This window comes from Meriones unguiculatus, chromosome 20, assembly GCF_030254825.1.
Source record: "Meriones unguiculatus strain TT.TT164.6M chromosome 20, Bangor_MerUng_6.1, whole genome shotgun sequence".
In the NCBI taxonomy this organism is placed as follows: Eukaryota; Metazoa; Chordata; class Mammalia; order Rodentia; family Muridae; genus Meriones; species Meriones unguiculatus.
In genome coordinates, this window is record NC_083367.1 from 13,461,195 (window position 1) to 13,484,437 (window position 23,243).

The 23,243-nt window shown below is 38.4% G+C and overlaps 1 protein-coding gene across 1 annotated transcript; it reads right to left on the reverse strand.

The window, feature by feature from the left end:
- Window positions 1-408: 408 nt before the first annotated feature.
- Spaca1 (sperm acrosome associated 1) lies at window positions 409-22,085 on the reverse strand. The gene is made up of 7 exons (XM_021628854.2): window positions 21,767-22,085; window positions 16,717-16,773; window positions 14,352-14,453; window positions 13,326-13,432; window positions 12,350-12,485; window positions 1,125-1,245; window positions 409-598 (listed from the first exon to the last, which is right to left on the reverse strand). Exons 1-7 carry the CDS (start codon window positions 21,984-21,986, stop codon window positions 442-444), a joined length of 900 nt encoding a protein of 299 aa, XP_021484529.1. The 5' UTR covers window positions 21,987-22,085; the 3' UTR covers window positions 409-441.
- Between the last annotated feature and the right edge of the window lie 1,158 nt (window positions 22,086-23,243).

Sequence of the window (23,243 nt, forward strand, 5' to 3'; positions counted from 1 at the left end):
CATGATTTACAAGTGCTTTATACATTACATGCCCTGGAGAGATTATGAAGTATGAGTTGCCTTAGTAGTTCAACCTAGTGTGAGAAAACTTGCTAACTGGTGTGAGAAACTTTTCTTCCTGGTGTGAGAAACTTGCTACCCAAGGTATTTTTCTTATTTAGGACAAAAAGGGTAAATGACCTCACAAGTGACCAAAGTAATCAAAAACTGTACATGTATGTCCATGTAAGTGTCCCCAAACTATTGTCTGTACCAGTAAATTCCATGAACTAAATGAAAGAGAATGTGACAGTTCTCCCACAAAGCTGGACTGAGTAACAGCTGCACTGCATTACCACCACTAAGATAAATCCAACCCAGCACCTTTCAAGTATCCCAGTATATATTTTATTTCTATAAAATGAATCTGATTTGCTCTAATGATCTTTGGTTTCTCATGCATCACTCATTCCATTCACTTAAAGTATCCTCTTCATGTCCGGTTCCGTCCGCTGGTGACTGGTCAAGAGAAGCTGAATCTTTGTACCTCATAGAACTCATGTCGGAGTACTTCTCAGTCGTTGAGGCTTTCGCCCCCCAGAAGGATTTCACTGCCGCCCTGGCAGAAGAAACAAAAACAGAAAAAAGGGCCAAAATAAAAAAAAAACAGAACCCAAACTAAAGGAGGTTCATGATTACAATTCCATTGTATAGCAGTGCCTTTTATTCAACAGCTCAGTTCCACTCGGAATAGGCCACCTGCACTGTGACTGATGGAGTGTCCGATTTGTCAGGTATAACACACGTATAATCATTTTTAAGTGAATTGGGAGGTTACAATAACCAAGCTTTAAAGCAGGGAGAACTACTACAGTTAAGCATCAAAAGTATTTATATATATTTTTTAAACAACTGCCTTGTAAAATTGTAAAATGCCCATCTGAAAGCTCTCCCATGGCTGGGAATAAGTCATGATGTTGCTTTTAAAAGTATCCATTTACAAGATGGGTTAGCCTGGAAGAACTTAGTATCAAGACATAGAGGAGATACTGTGGGGCAATGGTCTGAGCTTCACTGCAAATGTGGGGGGGGGGGTGAGAAGGATGTCAATCAAAGGTGACAGTGCACACCAGCCATTCACCTACCAATTAATGATGATGAAGATCAGTACGAAGATCACAAATATGCAGATAATGACCCCTACAGTCAGCACGAATACTAAGACTGCGTCAGTGTCTGGCCTGCTCGATCTTCTCGTCTGCAATTCTGCAAGCAGAGAAACACCCAGTGAGAGCTGCTAGTAGAAACAAGTGTGGACGGCTATGTCACTGGTCCATTTCTGTAAAGGTTGTTTTTTATTCACTTCTCTGAGATAAATCAAAGCGTGAGAGCTGGCTGGGGGAGGGGTGTATTAGTTAACTGACCACTGGGAGAGCACTGTCTCAAACTTCCTACTATGGCCATGTTTCTTGGACTTCTCTCAGATTTCAGCTCGCCTATTCATTTCCCAGGTGGCTTATTTTGGTAAGCTGAAGTTTTAAATTTTGATTCAGTTTGACTTATTCAACGTTACTTTTTATGGTCATTCTAAGTCATATCCAAGAAACCTTTGCCTATTACTAAATCATGCAGATTTATCCCATTTTCTCCTTAAAGCTCAAAGACTTAAATATTATGCTTAGGATTATGATATACCTATGATTTTTTTTTAGATATAAGACTGGGGTTGACACTCATTGTTCTCCATATAATATTCACACACTACTCCTAAGTCAGACAGCAAAGAAGTCTGTCAGGGAGGCAGAGCTGGTCTGCACTGTGTGTATCTCTGGTGAAGAGACAGCTTATATCCATGATATATTTTGTGAGTGTGATAGCTTCCAATGTGTCTTTTCTTCCCCTAACTCTAAAACCACACAAAAATAATCCATACAGAAAAGGGCAATATGTCTAAATACTGGGTTATACAGGTAAGTGAAACAGGAACTAGAGGGGTCTAATTATTTGTATAAACTATGACTTTGACCATTTTTACATTTTAAGTTTAGTATGTGAGAAGTGGTCGCCTGCATAGTAATCTCCTAGATTTGTTCCTGTCCTCTTAACACTGTGGATTATCAGCCAGTTTTCTCAGTAGTAGTAGAGTATAAATGCAACTTAGTGATCTCCCTTTAAGCAGTCCTACATACAATTGCAAAGGTGCATTTATATTTATATTCCAATATCATATGATTAAAAAATAATGATTTCAGATTTTCATAAGTGTGAGATGTTTAAAACAAAGAGATAATGTTCAGAAATAGGTTCTGAATCAAATGAACTGCAAAATTCATTCGATTTTATTCACTAGGACCCAACATCTACTGAGAGAGGATGGAGAGTAAGGGAGATGAAGAGTTCACTCCTGAGAAGGGCAGTCATCTTGCAAGGACAACATGGACCACTTGTGTATCTAATTTTCTTAAGAAGGCCAAAAATCCTCTTAGATTTTTCTAATAAAAATTTTAAGTAATTAAAATGAATGAAAATGGGTTGAATTTTAATATTTAATGTGATCACTACCAAAATAAAGTAACATCAACTGGATGACTCAGCAACAGCATAAATTTGTTTCATATTCTGGATGCTGTAAATGATTTTAGAAATGCATTGTGGGGTCCAGTTGAGTCTTGTGAAGGCTCAAGGGGTGTGCATGCTACTTTCTCAGCTTCTGGTTGCCCCAGCCTGCATTTGCTTTCCTGTGGTGACCCCTAACTTTGCCTCACTCTCATTCCTCTTCTCCTTTCCTCCCTCCTCTCCTCTTAATTCTCACTCTCTTTCTTCTTTCCTTTCCCCTCTTTCCAAAGTTCTCTTTATTAGAATACCAGTAACAAGCTTATCTTAATTGGTAAAATTTTCAATGACCTCTTTTTCAAGTATGTCTACAATCTAAGTACTGAGAAGTTATGAGATCAACACATCTTTTACTGACACATAATTAAAACCCCAAAAAAATGCCTAATATATGAAAGTCAATAATTGTGAATAAAAGCACGACATAGAATGGTAATGGGAACTTCTCCTCTTCTTCTCTTCTTTTTTAAAGACACAGTTTCTATATATTGCCCTGGCTGTCCTAGAATTTACTGTGTAGACCAGGCTGGCACTGAACTCACAAAGATCTGTTTACCTGTCTCTCAAGTGCTGGGATTAAAGGTACATACCATTACATCTGGCAGAATTTTCCATTAGCTACATTTATCCTAAAAATATTTCTATTGAGATCTAAGACGGTGGTGATGAGCATACACCATATCTGAGGGGCAAAGGATCTGAAACTCCAAAATTGGTGAGTGAAGGGACTGCTGAACCCAAAACAATGATATTGAGGCTTCCAGGGAGAAAGGAGACTAACCATGAACTGAGTCCATTTAGATTCAGGTCACCCATGGACTCCTCAGTGGATTTTTCCTGGGGCTCAATCCTCAGGCACTTCCCCATATCCAACTCTCTATTCCCTCTTTGGCAGAGGCAGATTCTGCCACAGACCACAGTGCCCAGCCCCAGTGCTGGCGGCTCCTAGCAAAGAAACTCCAGCTCGGCATCTGGGATAGAGAATACTCAGGCCTCCCCCACTCCCCACCCCCTGCCACTGTCCAGGGACCAACCACCATAATCCTTCCCTGGCAGAGGAAAAGGATAGAGAGGCAGCCTACAGAGTACACCACAGAGCACAGCACCCGGGCCTCAGCACCGGTGGCTCCCAGCACAGCACACAGGGCTGGTGGACACCAAGACCCGCTGAGCTGACTGTTAGCCTACCCCCGCATCTGCCCCAGCAGGATCAAACTGGAGAGTAGAGAGCAAGGGGAACCCTGTGCTTTCCCACTGGTCATGCTACAGAGTGAGTGAGCCTTCAAGTGAGTGCTTGCAGAGCCCCAGATCCAGGGCCCCTCGTGCAAGCAACCAGACAACAGATCCCTCCCACCCATGCCCCTATTGTGGGCAACATAGAGATTATTGGGACAGCAATCCCAACACTGAAGCTCCTGCTCTGCGGGTCTACCAGCGAATTCCAGGCAAACAATTCCTGGAACCCAGACAGATCTGCATACCTGAGGCCTATAGGCCACTGAGGTAGTCATGGAATCTGTGCCTGTACACTACGCCCATTAACAGCGCCTGTGAATAGTGCCAGCATCACATTCCTCACTTAGGTACAGTTGAAACACCAACACACACTCTCAAACCAGTGAACCTCTCTCATCTACAGGAAAAACATTCCAGAAACCAGAAAAAGCCGGACCTAGTCTGAAGTACAGACTCCAGGCACAAACAGTAAAGGTTACAGATAAGCAAATGGCCAGAGGCCAGTGTAAGAACATACCCAACAAAAATCAGGACATCATGGCTTCACCAGCAAACCCAAAATCAATGGACACTTCAAATCATTGGAAACACCAGAAAATGACTTTAAAACTCTGCTTTTCCAGTTATTAGAGGCTCATAAAGAGGAAATGAACAAATCTCTCAGAGAAATAGCCACACAAATAGAGGCAAATAAAGAGGAAATGAACAAAGCTCACAAAGAAACGACCACACAAATGGGGGCAAATAAAGAGGAAATGAACAAAGTTCTCAAAGAAAAACAGGCAAATATAGACAAACAAGTAGGGGCACAATTATTGGCATACAGAGAAGAAATGAACAAAAAAATAGAAGCCAAAATTGAAATGCAGGACTCCACATTCAAACAGATGAAGAAAATGGTGCAAGACATGAAAACAGAATTAGAATGAACAAAGAATACACAAACAAATAAAACCCTGGAGCTGGAAAATTTAGAGAAAAAATCAGGAACTACCAAGGAAAGCATCACCAACAGAATACAAGAGATGGAAAAGAGAATCTCAGGTGCTGAAGGTACACTTGCAGAAACTGATACATCTCTCAAAGAAAAAATAAAATCAGAAAAGTTCCAAACACAAAACATCCAAGAAATCAAGAATACCATGAAAAGACAAAATCTAAGAATAACAGGAGTAGATGAAAAAGAAAATACCAGGCTCCAACGTCTGGAAAATATTTTCAAGAAAATCATAGAAAAAAAATTTCCCAACTTAAAGAGAGAGAGATGTCCATAAACATACAAGAGGCCTACAGAACACTAAATAGACTGGACCAGAAAAGAACTCCTCACGTCACATCATAGGCAAAATACTAAACCTACAGAACAAAGAAATATATTAAAAGCAGCAAGGGAAAAAGGCCAAGTAACATATAAAGGTAGACCTATAAGAATCATATCAGATTTCTCAACAGAAACTATGAAAGCCAGAAGGACCTGGGCAGATGTCATGCGGACTCTAAGGGACCACAGATGCTAACCCACGCTACTCTAGCCAGCAAAGCTTTCAATTAACATAGATGGAGAAATCAAAATATTCCATGACAAAAACAAATTTAAACAATATCCACACAGCAACCCAGCCCTACAGAAGATACTAGAAGGAAGATTCCAACCCAACGAAAACAACTACATCCAAGAAAACATAGGATATAGATAACTACACAACAACAACACAACAAAAAAAACAAAAGAATACTAGCAATTAAACACAGTAATACCACCAACTCATCAAAAGAAATTAACATTTGTTCATCACTAGTATCTAGCAACATCAATGGACTCTGACAAAAAGACACAGACTAACAGAATGGTTGAAGAAACAGGATCCAACATTCTGCTGCACCTAAGAAACACACCTCTGCAACAAAGATAAACACTACCTCAGAGTAAAGGGCTGGAAAAATGTTTTTCAAACAAATGGACCCATAAAACAAGCTGGGGTAGCTATCCAAATATCTAACGAAATAGACTTTCAATTAAAATTAATAAAAAAAGATGAGGAGGGGCACTACATACTCATCAAAGGAAAAATCCACCAAGAGGACATCATAATTCTGAACATATGCCCCAAATACAAGAACACTTACATTTATAAATGAAACATTATTAAAACTTAAATCACACATCGATCCCAACACCTTAATAGTGGGAGACTTCAACACCCCACTCTCACAGGGACAGATCATCTAGACAGAAGACAAATAGGGAAATAAAGGCACTTACAGATACCCTAAATCAAATGGACCTAATAGATGTCTATAGAGCTTTTCACCCAAACTCAAAAGAGTATACCTTCTTTTCAGCACCTCATGGAACTTTCTCCAAAATGGACCATATAGTTGGTCACAAAGCAAGCCTCAACAGATACAAGAAGTTTGAAATAATACCCTGGATTCTATCTGACCACCATGGACTAAAGCTGGACCTCAAAAACAATGGAACTAGCAAAAAGCCTACACACACATGGAAACTGAACAACTTGCTACTTAATGAAAGCTGGGTTAAGGAAGAAATAAAGAAAGAAATTAAAGACTTCCTAGAATTCAATGAAAATGGAAGTACAAAATACCCTAATTTATGGGACACAAGAAAAGCATTGCTCAGAGGAAAATTCACAGCACTAAGTGCCTTCAAGAAGAAAGTTGTGACATCTCATATGAGCAACTTAATGGTCCAACTGAAAGTCCTAGAAAGAAAAAAAAAAGAAGCAGATACACCCAAGAGGAGCAGTGGGCTGGAAATAATAAAACTCAGGGCTGAAATCAAACAATTAGGAATAAATAAAACTATTCAAAGAATCAATGAAACCAAGAGCTGGTTCTTTGAGAAAATCAATAAGAGAGACAAACCCTTAGCCAAACTAACTAAAAGGCAGAGAGAAACTATCCAAATCAGCAAAATAAGAAACAAAAAGGGGGACATAACAACAAACACTGAGGAAATCTAAACTATCATTACATCTTGCTACAAAGGCCACAAAAATTTAAAATGCCACACAATTTGAAAATCTGAAGGAAATAGACAATTTTCTTGATAGATTCCATCTACCTAAATTAAGTCAAGATTGGGTAGAAAGATTTAGTAGTCCTATATCTGCCAAGGAAATTGAAGTAGTAATCAAAAGTCTCCCTTCCAAAAAAGCAGCCTAGGGCCAGATGGTTTCAGCACAGAATTCTACCAAACCTTCAAAGAAGTGCTAACTCCCAATTCTTTTCAAACTATCCCACAAAATAGAAACAGAAGGAACTTTACCAAACTCAGTTTATGAAGCCACAGTCACCTGATACCTAAACCATACAAAGACCCAACAAAATGACAGAGAACTTCAGACCTATCTCTCTTATGAACATTAATGCAAAAATACTCAATAAAATACTTCCACACAGAATCTAAGAACACATAAAACATATCATCTACCATGACCAAGTAGGCTTCAGCCCAGGCATGCAAATGGTGGTTCAATATAGGGAAATCCATCAATGTGATTCACCATATAAACAAACTGAAGGAGAAAAACCACATGATCATCTCCTTAGATGCCAAAAAAGCATTTGACAAAATCCAAAACCCATTCATGTTTAAAGTCTTGGAGAAATCAGGGATACAAGGCACATACCTAAACATAGTAAAGACAATATACAACAAGCCTACAGCTAACATCAAACTCAATGGAGAGAAACTGAAATCATTCCCACTGAAATCAAGGACAAGGCAAAGCTGTCCACTCTTTCCATACCTCTTCAACATAGTACTTGAAGTTCTAGCCAGAGCAATAAGACAACTAAAGGAGATCAAGGGGATACAAATCGGAAAGGAAGAGGTCAAAGTTTCACTATTCGCAGATGATATGATAGTATATATGAGTGACTCCAAAAGCTCAGCCAGAGAACTGAACTCCTACAGCTGATAAACACCTTCAGCAAAGTGGCCGGATACAAAATTAACTCAAAAAAAAAAAAAAAAATCAGAAGCCCTCCTGTATATCCAAGACAAAAGGGCTGAGAAAAAATTTAGGGAAACACCACCTTTCACAACAGCCACTAATAACATAAAGTATCTTGGTGTGACTCTAACGAAACATGTGAAAGACCTGTTTGAAAAATATTTCAAGTCTCTGAAGAAAGAAATCAGAAGATGGAAAGACCTCCTGTGCTCATGGATCAGTAGGATTAACATAGTGAATATAAATGGCCATCCTGCCAAAACCAATCTACAAATTCAATGCACTTCCCATCAAAATACCAACACAATTCTTTACAGACCTTGAAAGAAAAATTCTCAACTTCATATGGAGAAACAAAAAACCCAGAATTTCCAAAACAATCCTGTACAACAACAGATTGTCTGGAGGTATCCCTGTCCCTGATCTAAACCTGTACTATGGAGCAATAGTAATAAAAACTGCTTTGTACTGGCATAGAAATAGAAAGGTAGATCAATGGAACTGAATAGAAGACCCAGAAATAAACCCACATACCTATGAATACTTGATTTTTTACAAAGAAGCCAAAACCATTCAATGGAAAAAAAGACAGCAGCTTCAACAAATGGTGTGGGTGCAACTGGATGTCTACATGCAGAAAAATTAAAATAAATCTTCATTTATCACCCTTCACAAAACTAAAATCCAAGTGGATCAAAGACCTCAATATAAAACCAGATATAATATAAAACTGTAAATCGGCTAGAAGAATAAGTGGGAAAGACCCCAGAATTCATTGGCACAGGAGACAACTTCCTGAACAGAACACCAACAGCACAGGCCCTAAGAGCAACAATCAATAAATGGGACCTCATGAAACTGAAAAGCTTTTGTAAAGCAAAGGACACTGTTGTCAGAACAAAATGACAACCTACAAATTGGGAAAGGATATTCACCAACCCAATATCTGACAGAGGGCTGATATCTGGAATATATAAAGAATTAAAGAAGTTAAAAGGCAATAATTCAAGCAACCCAATTAAAAAGTGGGGTATGGAGCTAAACAGAGAATTCTCTGTAAAAGAATATAGAATGGCAGAGAAAAACATAAGGGGATGTTCAGCATCCCTAGCCATCAGAGAGATGCAAATCAAAATGACCCTGAGATTTCACCTTACACCCATCAGAATGGCTAAGATCAAAAACTCAAGAGACAACGCATGCTGGAGAGGTTATGGAGAAAGGGGAACCCTCCTCCCTTGCTGCTGGGAATGCAAACTTCTACAACCACTTTGGAAATCAATCTGGTGCTTTCTCAGACAATTAGGAATAGTGATTCCTCACAATCCAGCTATAACACCCCTAGTCATATTCCAAAAGGTGCTCAAGTACACAACAAGGAAATTTCCTCAACCATGTTTCTAGCAGCTTCATCCGTAATAGCCAGAACCTGGAAACAACACAGATGTCCCTCTATGGAGGAATGGATACAGAAATTGTGATACTTTCACACAATGGAATACTACTCAACAATTAAAAACAAGGAAATCATGAAATTTGAAGGCAAATGGTGGGATCTAGAGAAGATCATCCTGAATGAGTTATCCTCAAAGCAGAAAGATACACACAGTATATACTCACTTATAAGTGGATACTAGACCTATAAGATAGGATAAACGTACTAAAATCTATACAACTAAAGAAGATAAACAAAAAAGAGGACCTGGGTAAGATGATCAATCCTCATCTAGAAAGACAAAGGGGATGGTCATTGTAAGTAGGAGAAAACAGGACAGTAGCCACCACAGAAGACACCTGAAAGACTCTACTTAGCAGTGTATCAAAGCAGATGCTGAGACTCATAACCAAACCTTGGGTAGAGTGCAGGGAATCATATGAAAGAAGAGGGAGTTAGTATGACCTGACAGGTGCTCCACAAGACCAAATATATCTGGGCACAGGGGTTTTTTCTGAGACTGTTTCTCCAACCAAGGACCATTTATGAATAAAACCTTGAACCCCTGCTCAGATGTAGCCCATGGAAGCTCAATATCCAAGTGGGTTTTCCCTAGAAACAGGATCAGGGACTGTTTCTGACATAAACTCAATGGCTGGCTCTTTGGCCTCCCACTTCTGAGGGAGGAGCAGCCTTGCTAGGCCACAGAGGAGGACACTGCAGCGAGTCTTGAAGAAACCTGATAAGCTAGATTCAGATGGAAGGGGAAGAGGACCTCCCCTTTCAGTGGATTTAGAGAGGGGCAGGGAGAAGATAAGGGAGGGTGGGTGGGATTGGGAGGGAATGAGGGAGGAGCTACAGCTGGGATATAAAGTAAATAAACTGTAACTAATATAAAAAATATAAACTTAATTTTAAAAAATATTTCTATTACATATTTGATTCATTCCAACACTGTAGGGGATGGATATTTATTACAAAAGCATGTATTTGATGTCTGAACAACCAGAAAGGTCTGTTGCATGGGTGTGCCAATTGTCATTTTCCAAGAAACTAATAGGCAGTGAAGTATTCTGAAGGGCATTTTGCTGTTTAAGTGTGCATATATAAGTGGCAGAATTATGTCACCATCCCTGGGCTGCTACAAGAGAGAAAAGTCAACATTGTCTCATTAAAGGACAAAGATTTGGAGTATTTACTCTAACTCTTAGGTTACACATTAGCAGACAAATGGCCGTTTCTACCACAACGTCCATATTAGGGGCCAGGAAGTGAGGGCTAAGTCTACAAATGATACAGATACTCATAGCATCATAGATGTGGCAAGCTGAGAATGTTTAATAAAGTTTGATGGTCCTCCAGTTGTCCAGTCTTCTTAATAGTTACTTGCTACTGAAATTATCTTTTTGATGGTGTCTTAACATAATGGTTATTACCTTTTACCTTGAAAATGTTTTGCAAGTTGCAAACTAAAAACACATCAAGAAATTTTAACTAGTTAACATTTAGTTTTAAAACCTTTCCAAAACTCTTTGCAGCTTATCTTTATTTCAATAAGGCACTTCACGGCATGGTACTCTAGATTGCAAGAAATAGCTTCAAGAAATGCACAGAATCCCTTAAAATTACCTATCACTTTTAGAAGGTTATATATAAAGACATGTCTCTGAAAATAAGAGTGCTTATTTGATGAAATGATCTTTAATGAAATGATGGTTAATTTGGTTGTCGTCTTGACCACATCTTGAACCCAAGCAGATGGGCATACCTCTGAGGAATTTTTATTGATTAGATCATATGAGGTGGAAAGACTCATCCGAAATTTATGCCACACCTTCTGGTGGCAGCTCACATAAAACAACATGGAAGAAGAAAGCTTTTGCTTTTTGCCTGGTTATCCTCACTCTTTCTGGCAAGTTCATCTATACTGCTTCTAAGGCATGTCTTTACTGATATTAGAACCTACTTCTTTGAAACTTCAATTTAGTTGGAAGACTATCTGAGGGCATTTAACCTCATGGATTGAACAACTACTGGATTCTTGGCCTTCCATAGAGAGATGGCTATTTTGGGCTATCTGAACCACAGCCTGTAAACCACTTTAATAAATTCCCCCTCTAATATTAAATTATTTTTCTCTAGAGAATTCTAACATAAGTGAGTTCTCAAAGGACCTTGTGACAAGATACTCTTACCAACAAAGATATCAAAATTAAAGATAATTAAGATCTACTAAACCAAAAGAAATAGTTACCTAAAATGAGTGAACATGGACATATATTTGATTTCACTGGAGAAACAATTTCTAATGTGTAAACTCATGTTTAAGGCTAAATCAATCACTTTAATATTGAATTATCAAAATTATAATTCAAAGGCAGGCATGATTACACATACCTTTTATACTAGCACTCAGGAAGTAAAGACAGACAGATGAGTTCAAGGCCAGCTTTGTCTATATAGTGTTTCAGGACAGCCAAGATACCTAGAGAGACCCTATCTACACACACACACACACACACACACACACACACACACAGACACTTAAAATGGATAACTTTTAAAGAGAAATACTCTGATTTAATAAGTCTTAATTATATTTTTTCTATAATAATGCATGACAATCATTTGTCTATCTTTACTTTCATAGTGGAAATAAATGTACCGATGTATTTCAAGTTGAAGGTTTTTTGTTTTTTTAAAGGTCAACTCTTTTTTGTTGTTGTTGTTGATTAAAGATTCACTTATTTATGTATATGGATGTTCCATTTGCATGTATGTCTTCACACCAGAAGAGGGCATTACATCCCATTAAAGACTGCTGCAAGCCGCCATATCACTACTAGGAATTGTACTCAGGACTTAATGGAAGAGCAGCCATTGCCTTTAACCACTGAGCCATCTCCAGCCCCAGGACCGGGTTTTAAAGAAAACAACTCTATTTGGTAATTCATGTGCCAGTCCCATAGAGATCTACTGGATCAGAAACTCTGCAGTGGGGTTGGTAGAAATCTGTGTTTTAAAAAGTCCTTCAGGTCATTTTGATGTTTCTGAAAGTAAGTTTTGAGATATAGGAAAACCATAAATGCTACTGGATACTTACCACCTGTTGTATAGACTGTGAACTTAACAGTTGCTACTAATTCATTGTTTTCCAGGGTGTCACACTCGAAAGCCATAGGATGTTGTTCTCTTTTTACTTCCAGAACTGCTGTGTCATTTGGAAGTATAACAGGTTGCTGTTAGGGAAAAAAAGTATGAATGGTCTTGACTGGTTTCACTGATTGCAAATGGAGACAGTGAAAGATAAGCAGAGCTTGCTGGATCACTGGCAAACACAATATAATGTAAGGAAGCATTCCTCTTAACCAAAGGTCCTCTGTTAGCATAGTATGTAATTATTATACTTACATGATTTAGAGGCAGATAATCTAGACTTCAAATCTCAACCTTGTTGACTATGGACAGTGCTGTCTGGTGCTAATTTTTGTCAGCTTGACACAAATTAGGGTCACTTGGCAAGTTCCTGCACTGTGTTTCCTCAGTGATGAACTGTTACTTGGAACTATAAGCTTCAGTGAGCATTTCCTCCCCAAGTTGGTTTCGATAAGTATTTTATTACAGCAACAGAAATGCAAACCAATACACTTTCTGTACCTCAATTACTTACCTGACTTACCTGTGTGACGACACATTATTTTTTAGGCTTATAGGATTGTTATATGCCTTTTAAGTGAACTTGAATACTCAGTTGATATCTTGCATTTAAACCACCTTTAATTAATGTTATAAGCCCACTTCTTGGCTTATTTATCTATTATTTATCATGACACATCTATATTAGCCAGCAAGAATCTTGATTCCAAAACAGAATACATCATAACATGTGTGAATTTAAGTTATGATTATAGATGATTTACATATGTACTTTTACGTATGTAAAATCTGGATTCCAATAATGTAATAAAGTTTCATGACTTTTAGCTCTATTTTTCAAATGGCTTTCTTAAAACATTACAACTAGGTACCACATCTTATCAGTCACTAAAAACAGCAGATTGTGCACAGCCTTTACTTACCTGGTCTGACTTTAGAATTTTCCATACATATCTGAAGCGGTTTTCAGGAGACGTATGAACACATGACAGTCTAGCCGTGTCAAGACTTTCAGAAATAGGTCTTCCCCCTGAAAAGGAAGAAAATACAAAAGAAAACCACTGGGCAGAACATTGCTTATCTGGCCATATTCTTCTTTAATCAACAATTTTAATGGCATCAGCCATCAAGAGCCAGAAGACACTATCAAGACACTGAGCATAGCAGCCACGTACCTCCACAACCATATATATGTATTCATAATGTAAGTGTTAGATTTTCTAATTTCTAATTTCTTTCTAATTTCTAATTAGAAAATCCAACTTTCTAATTTCTCCAGTTGAATAAACAGATCCGAAGTTATGATGGAATCTACTGAAGATTCCTGGGAAGATAAAAGGCCACATTAGAATCCAGGTCTCAAATCATAGCTCCCAAAGCGGTAAATAACACTATTGTAAGGCAAGTTTTGCATTGTCCCCTTTCTCGTATGCCACACTGTTGTGAAAAGCCACCCTCAGCTACAGATGTCAATTAAATGCTAAAGACACTGAAGCTTGTACTTGGGAAATTGATTTTAGGAACATCACCAAAAGAAGCAGGTGAGTAGCTACTGATGCTCTTCATTTGAATGCAGAAAATGTGGAAAGGAAAAGGCATTCAACTCAATGATGTGTTACTTTGAACCTTGGAGAAGCTGAAACGTTAGAAAAGCTGATACAAACAGCTCCAAGTTCCAAGTTTAAGGTTTAACAGTCTACAGAAGTGTTTCCAGGGCGGGCTCAAGCACAGACCCCCAAGCCCAGCAAAGCTTCAGCATATCACAGAGTCTACACTTCACTAAAATGTAAACCAAAAGCAGAGCTACTTAAAGGTCCTAGAGAAAGGGAATTGAATTTTTTATTATTTCTTTTTATCAGCTGATTGTTTCACTGTACTCAGTAGAGAGTTGAGGTTAAAGATATTTCTCCAGTATAAACCGTCCTTCAGCAAGTATGGATTAAACTCACAGCCACAATCAACAGGTCCACGGCATTCTTCCACACGAACAATACACTTGGATTCACCTCCAGGGCATCCATTGGTTAAAATAACTTCTCTGATTCCAACACCTTTAGTTAAAGAAAGACGCAAATGTTTAATAAAAACAACTACAAAGGGGCTTTCTTCCCATTTGGGACTATATTTTCTTGAGTTACATTTTGTCTTGTTTTGAGAATGTTCTCTTATTTTTAAAAATTAAATTCCTAAATTCACTATGACAACATGTAGAGCTCTTATAGACTTCCCCACTCCAGTTACTTTTAAAACAATATTAGTTCAAGAAAGTCTCATAAGATATTTAGTTGCTGTTTCCATCAGAAAAAAGATTCTATGCTCACATGCACATTTGAAAATGTTACAATATAGTTAAAACAACCTCTTTAGAAGTTTTTTAAAACTTATAGCTTATTTATTATCTAATACATGCTAATAAATATAATAAATGATAATATGAATTTTTCATTGACTAAAACATAAAAATTTTACATCTCAATATCTTTGAAGTCAGAACTTTTATAATTGTGCATGTTTTAAATTGCTACATTTTTTTTCTTTTTAGAGTACACAAAATATGTTCCCTGCAGCCAATAAAATCAAATTTGATATAATACAATGGATTACACAAATTTATTTGATCCTGGAACTTTTTAGAGGTGGGGTTGGCGCTTCTGGAAGAAATTCCAAAATCATATTTTACCATAAATCCTGCTTTTAAATGGCCATATAAAGTCTCTGTTTTAAGTACAGATGGGCCAAACTATTAACCACACCACTATTTCTAGCTAGATACTCTTTCTGAAACTGTCCCTTTTTTTTTTTTTTTTTTTTTTTTTTTTTAGCAAGAAATCAAATGCGTTTTAGCCAAGTGTCACTGGTTTCCAATCCCATTCTATGCAACTGGCTAGGCAGAGTCCACCTTCATCTTTTTGCCCATTAGATTCCCTTCTTCAGCTCTTAACAAGGTGCTAATCATAAGATCATTCCAAGGCAATGAAGAACTGAAGATAACAGGGGGCTCAGAAACTTAAAATGCAAATTCTGACCAATCTTGAGAAAGTCTGAGATCCTCCATTTTTAACAAATTCCTTGGTGATGCTTCACTTTTTGAGGGCTAAGGAAGTGGGCCCCTACAAGAACGGGAGACAGTTGAAAGATTACCAGCCTTGTTATAAAAATAACTCCACTGTAGAGAATTCTCAAATAGCAGCAGCAACAACAAAAGACTTAAATTACAACTGAGCACGGGCTGTTATTGATTCCTTTCATTTTGACTGTCACTTCAAAGCTAAAGCTAAACCTTATTTTAAGCTACATTAGAAGAAAGTGCCTGCCAGGAGCTGGGAGGAGGTGTGCTTGGAGAGCAGTAAGCTACTGATAGGGAGTTTTAGTTTGCAGTACTGAAAATGTTCCACACAATATTATGCTAACATAGTGTTAGGGCCACAGGAGTGCATACGAGAAAGCGGTTAAACGGTAAATTTTATGTTATCTGTATTTTTAGCACTCACATAAAAACCTGTCAATCTTGGTAATTCTTTTACCAAATATGTGACCTAAAAGAAGTGTGATGTAGATGCGTACAGACTGAAATCTTATCACTGTCATGTTTCCACACCAGACTCTGCCTGGGATAACGGTTTCATTTGTTAATTAGCTACTGTCTTCTCAGCATGCTGATGAGAAGTAATAGTTATAGAAGCCAAGGGACTCTCAGCATTATCGAGCCCAGCATCCTTGTGAATCCATCGGAACTTCAAACTTTGATACCTGTCCATGGTCCTAGGTTGTTGGAAACTGGGTCAGTCCAAAATCTGCTTTAACATTTAGGGTAGCTGTCTAAGAACCAGTGCTCTATAGAGCACATATAGCCTGTATTTTCATGAAGATAATCTGTTTAAATCTTCTATTCATGAAATGGACAATGTCATGTTCTTTCACCATTATTCACCGCAAAAAGCTAACACCTCTTTTCTCCAAAATATGATGTACAAATTAAAGAAATGGAATATTTGTAATAGTCTATTGCAAATAAGCCCACTTCTTGGCAAATTTGCCAAAATAGTGTGGGAATGCATCTGTTAGACGCACTGAAGAGCCATCATCTTTGAACATCTGTGAAGGAAAATTTTAGTAAGGATAAGTTGATATGCAAAAATACCCTGAATCTGAAATATACCCTTTGATGCAATCACCTAGTGTTGTGCGTAAATCATAATAATAGGTATAGAAAGCAAAGAGACATGAGGAAAGTATAAAAACACAGAAATTACCAATAATTGGCATTTTATCTCCGAAAGCATGACATGTCATTTCTTTGGCCACGCTACTTACCACATGTGACTGTGCACATTCCGAATTCTACTTCTTTGACTACTGTTCCGTTCTGAACTAAACATAAAGTTATAAAAAATTATTTCATTGTATGAAAACTTTCATAAGTGACAATCTTACTTGGGAGGTGAAAGGTACAATTAAGTGTCATATGGGCACCAGATTATTTTTTTAATGTTCTATTAAAAACAGGAAAGCAAAACTGCCAACAATACAGCTATCACCATTCTAAATCAAAAGAAACCTAAACCTTTAAGGACATTCATTAAATTAGAAATAACTTTATGTTTCCTTTTGAATCTCATATATAACACAAGACTTTTCTTTTTTACTACTTTGCACAGTGAATTAAAATCCAACGGAAAAGAAAAATAAAACATACAAAAGCCTTTGAACTTTAGGAATTATTTTTAAAACAGTCTCTATTTTCTATAAAGGAGAAGGTAATTAATAAACTGTAATACAAAACAATTTTCATCTCCAAATAAGTCTTCATACCAAGTGTACATCAAAATTACAAGTTACAAACAAATTCCATTCATTTTACAGGTTTAAATGGCAGATTTTGTTGTTTCTAATAATCTGTTCCACAATACTTTATTCAAGAGGCTAATTTATAATATATATAATTATTTAGGAAGCATAGTCATCTTGGCTCTAAATCACATTTTCTTTTTACTCTCCTTTTATGACTTGGGAGATTTGTTTTGGGAACAGGATCTTGCTACACAGCACAGATTGGCCTTGAACACAGTGATGCTCTTGTCTTGGCTTCTCTAGGAATACAGGTGTGAGCTGCCATGCCAGGACATTCCCTTTTTTCTTAATCATTCTGACATTTACTATGAGTTCCTATAGTTATTGCATGTAATCACATTTTCAGAAGCACAGATTAAGACTCAAATATCAACAGAAAACAATACACAATGGGCTGTTAAAGAAGAATGTTAAAAGGCACTGGATTTTCAGACAGCAAATCACACAGAAAGCACATTCAACTTGAAGTCCAAAACACAACTTCTGCCACTAATTAGCTGTTTGAATTTGAGTGAGGTAACTCAAATCTGCCAGGCCTAGTTAACCCCTTGTCAAAACTGCAAAGCCTATTGCACTTGATATTTGAGACTGAATGAAATTCTATAAATTGCTTAGGTCTGTGTGCCCAATTAAGACATGATAGTGAACCCAATGCAAACTCATTTTGCAGTTATTAATTTCATATTCTCATTTTCAATATTGTAAAACATTGATGCTGTGTTCTGTATTTGTAAGCATCAAATACAGTGCTGTGAATACAGAGCAGGCATTTGATTGATATATATATATAGTCAATATTGACTTTGTCAAAAGATTTGAACTATCATGATGATCAATTTAAATTGACATTCTAATAACCTGGCATGCTTGAATACTATCAGTTGGTATATTATGAAGCATAAGCTAAAAACTGGATCCTGGGCATAAAAGCCTGTGGTAAAGGAATGACTACTGGACCACTTAAAAACTATCAGTCAGTCAACTCCATTATTCACTATCTATGCTATTCTGAAGACACATCATTCCTTCTCGAGTTTCCTCAGAGCAGGAAAAGAAGGACAAGGAGATGGCACCAAACAACCTCTGAAGATTCTTCAGCTTTAGTATTTTTGATGCATTGAGTGTCCACTGGATCATTCAGTCACTGTTTAAAACTGGAAGACCACATTGGTGGCTTCAAGAAAATAATATCTATCTGGACTTCCATGTGACATCTGTCAAGGTTTCCCATTATATAACAAGATAGCCAATAAAAAAAAAATAGTCTTAATATCAGTTCCTCCAAAAGATCCACAGATGCTAATTAATTGGTTGGGGTCAATGTAAAAGGAATGGTGTGTCAAAGACCAGTGTCTTCCTCAACATTTTATTAATGACTTCGGTAACATGCAGACTGAATCTGGGGTCCTGAAAATATGTCTGGTGATGAATTTAGGTATGAAAGTGGCTGGGAGGAAGAGCAGCCAAATCTAACAAAATGAATCCTCAGATGAAACTAAAGTCCTATGGGTTGAACCTCCAAGTGTCCAAAATTACTGCGTGGCATATCCTGAGAAGAGAAAAGGTAAAAGTCAGCAATGATCTCTGCAGTGAATGCAGGAGGCAAGCATGCGGGAAGGGTTCCTGAAGGCCCTTGCCCCCAGAGCATCGCCAACAGCATGTAGGCAATCATTCCACTGCACAGTGGCTGGGAGCACACATCACCAGGTGAAACTGGACTCCTCAATCTGTTTCTTTTGGGTTGATATTTCAGAACTTTTATTCTTTCTTAGAATGAAGCACATGCTTTTAACTTCATTTTATTGAACTACTGGGTACTAACCTAAGGTCTCATGCTAGGCGGCTGTTCCACCTGGGTCAATTCCTTACCCCTACTCCTCATTTTGTTTTTGAGATAGGTTTCATTAAGTTACCCAGGCTGGCCTTGAATTCACTTTGTATGCCAAGTTGGCCTTGAATTTACAATATTCCTGTCTCAGCCTCTGGGATATAAGCCTGTGCCAACAGGCTCAACCACAGTTGTACTTTATTATAAAGTTGATTTTATAATTTACTATATATGTTCATGGGACCCTTTAATAAGCCTAAGCACATACAGATTATAGAATGTTTATGTTTTAAAGATATGTAAGGCACATAAATGAGAGATAAATTATACTCTAATTTTTCTTTTATCTTAAAACATTGTTATTCCATAATTAGTAATTATTATTCCCAACTATATTAGAAAAACTAAAATTATCAACTTGAAGACTGGTTGGAATTGTCTAGAAAGTTGAGCAATTATGAAATAAGGCAAGGCCCTGCCTGCAGTCAATGTCTCTGCCATCTCTGCAGCTCCTTTTCTCTACCTCTTTTACATTGTTTTTTAGTAGTGTGGGGCACTCTAGACACCCTCCTTTTCATCTGTTTCTGGGGAACAAGCATAAGAATTCACCAGAAACTGTTAAGGTTCAACAACTGTCAGTTTTTTGTTTTGTACCTTTTGGTCTTGCTTGATGATGGCCAGGAGGAAAAAGAACAAGTAAAACATTTCACAATTAACAAACAAATTGAACGATGAACAGGGACTCATGGCAGAATAAAAGGTAAAGCATTCTTAGTTACATAATCAAAACCTCAGTACCATATGGCATCTGGATGAATATCCTGGATTTTCTCTAACTTAACAAGTAGATGTGGAGTTTCTAAAGACAGAGAAGACACACGGTACATCTTCCAAAAGGAGGGGCTTTCTCCTGATATATTCTGTTACAAAGCTTGAACTATCGTGCTTTTCTAAAAGCACAAGGACCCATTCATTTTATATATCAGATTGACTTGAGATTTAAAAGTAGAAAAATCATGACAGTAGGTCTTTATGTGGGACCTCAAAGAAAAGAGATGATGCCAACATGAGTAAAACTCATTGTAATCTTCCAGTTGGTTACAAATCTAAAGATGTAAATGTTCTGCAAGTATGCAGCTAAAGTAGTATGCTCTTCAAAGAAGTGCCCACCTTCTGTATTTGTCAGAAGTATTGCATTTTGACAATAGTGCAAAAAGAACAATAATGATGAGCTAGGTTCTATTAGAGATCCTGGAATTGAATTTACATGATGGATGCATTCCAATTTTATGCTTAACAGTTGAGAATGTAAGTGCTTTCAAACTATTTGCCCAGTTTTGAGTGTGTATATCTTCAAACATAGGACATAAAAAAAAAATAGGTGGTTACAAGATTGAAATTTCTACTAAAGTTTCTCACCAAGTGTTTTGCTAGCCCTTACATTTGTGGACTACTTTAAGGCAACCTAAAAGGAAAAAGGAAAGAAAGGGAAAAGAAAAAAAATACATTAGCTAGTAAATGATGATGAGAAATTTTGCAGGTCCATGGGTTACAAGGATCATGCAAATTTACCAAGGTTCTGAAGTGTTCATCCATGTATCGCCTGTTTACAGTTCTGGACTCTCAGTCTCCCCAGTCAAAAGTACTTAAGCAGGACACTGTACATACAAATTCCAGAGGACTCAAAAATTCTCAGAAGTCCGCAGATGTAGAAACTGAGGCACTAAAAGAATATGTGCACTTAACTTTTGAATGTAAGTGATTACACATTCATCCCTAGGCACTTGCCTCACTATTAACTTAGCACTTTACAGCTAGAATTCTCTTTTGACCAAAACTGTTCACTCAAATAGAAGCAATGCTTAGAAGAGTCTCTTCTGTGGTCCTTTCTTCCTTACATTTCCAAAGTCTGGAGCTCTTCAAGACCTCTGTAAAGTAGGGTCCCCAATAACCTCAGACAGTCAATTTCTTTCTGACACTGACAGTCACTGTCTATGATCAGGAAATAAAAGGGTGGCAAGTATGGCACCCATGTTTCATGTACTGATTGAGAAACAAAAGTCAGCAAGACAATGTCTGCTGAGTCACTGGTGGGGGTAGAGAATCATCCTCCTTTAGAGGATGCCAACTTGCCATTGACCTACCAGTATGTGAGTTACACATGAATATTTACAACTATTTGTAAGGTTCTATTGATTGATGATCCAGGAGCTAAACACAGGCTTCATTCTGTTGTGTTAACACAGCATCATCCAACAGTGTCATTTCTTGGATCATTTTGTTTTCTACCGCCCCTGCCCTTTGAAGAACAAATACTACACTGCCTGTTGTCAGGGAGCAGAGGACTAAAACAACACTGACAGACAGACAGACACATAAACACAGACACACATACACATGGTTCCCCATAGTGAGAGGGTACTTCATTTCTTTAAAATGTGATTTCCTTCTCCAAAGTAAGACTTTAAAATATTTCTGCAGCAATTTCTATATTCGTGCTTTTGTTCCCAGAGCCTTAGACATTAGCACCTTGTTTTTAAAGGCCTTAAGATGTACAAAATGGGTAAACTCGTGTCTGATGTGTATGCCAGAAAACTCTATAGAAGGTGGCAGGGATGATTCTTCTCTGAGAAAGGGTGGGCTTCTGCCCTCTAAAGGGGCCTCCTGTGCCCAAAGGGCCACTGCCCTCACCCTCTTCCTCCGCCTCAGCCTGGTTCTCGCTCTCCCCCGGCACATCGGTGTCGTTCTCGGCCTCCTCATCGGTCTCACTATCGCTCTCGCCCTGGGGTACGCCAGGATCCTGGACCGCGGTGACGTTCGCCGCCCGCGAGGCCTGCAAGCCCACCAGGAGCAGCCAGCTGACCGCCAGCAGCCTGGCGGGGCAGCCCGCGCCCGCGGCGCTCATGCTTCTCGGCCCTATGGCTGCCCAAAGCACAGTCGCAGCCCTGGCTCTGCAGGACAGGCGCTTCGAACAGCGGCCACAAGGCGCTGCGCTGCGCTGCAGAGCTTGCTTGGCGACCATTGAGGCGTCACCGCGTGCGCGTCATCCCGTTCGAGGCCTGGCCCACAGCAGCCAGGGAACCCACGTCCTGAACCGGAACGGGGGCGGAAGGGTGGTGCAAGGGCGGGACTTCCGGTGCCCTTTCCGGCCTGCCCATACTACCTGAGCTAGCAGGGAAGGAAAGTCACCTTTGTGCTCCTTTTTGAAGCCACCTGTGCCAGATATCAGCCGCTTGGGTTGTTTTGTTAATCCACTGGCCCTCCAATGACTTTGGGTATCTTTCTTCCTTTCTTCCAAGACTTTTTTTTTTTTTAATTTCCTAAGCTTACGTGTTCAGTACTCGACTATATACACACTTCATGTGACTTGGTTTCAAAATTTCCTGTCCTTAACGTCTAATTTGGACTCATTTCAGTCTTTCTAATTATGTTGCATCGGGCTGGATGGATAGCCGCAGGTAAGAGTGACCTGCAGCAAATGCAGAGGAGCCCTTGGCTTTGGATTTTGTGAGCACTGCTCAGCCGTGCGTTTACAGTATGCAGTGTAGCATGGTCAGCTCCAGGGAAGGAAGACAGGTTAAATTGCCAACTCTTTGCCCCTTTGTATTTTCGGACACCTAATTGGGATGTGAGATTCAGCTTTCATGGAGATTTTTTAAATCCTGTTGTCTTAACGATATTAGATCTCCCCCGGTTTGGTTTGGAAAATTCATCTTCAGATGGCTTCACAAGAGGTCAGTGACCAGGCCCCGAGGAGGTTACTGTCACCAGTGCTCCACAGATCCCTGTACTGATCTAAACTCAGAGTCTTTTCTGCTGGTTCATAGTTTCATTAGGTTGAGTTAGACTAAAAGCCAAAGTTATTATTACCACTTGAATCAATAGAAGCTTTTATAGCTTATAATTTCCCACTACTCCATTTAGGATTAACGTGTACTTTTATTTCACAGGAATGAAGAGGTAAAATTGCATTCCATATATGGTGATGTTTTCTCTAGTCTTTAACTCATATTTCTTCTTTGGAAATATACATGGGGATTTTTTGAGTCAGAAAGAAACTTAGAAATCATTATATTCTGAGTCATTCATTGTTAGGCCAGGAGATTAAGAACTGGACAGATTGAATGACAAGCTCAAGCCCCCTGTACCCTCCCACACCCAC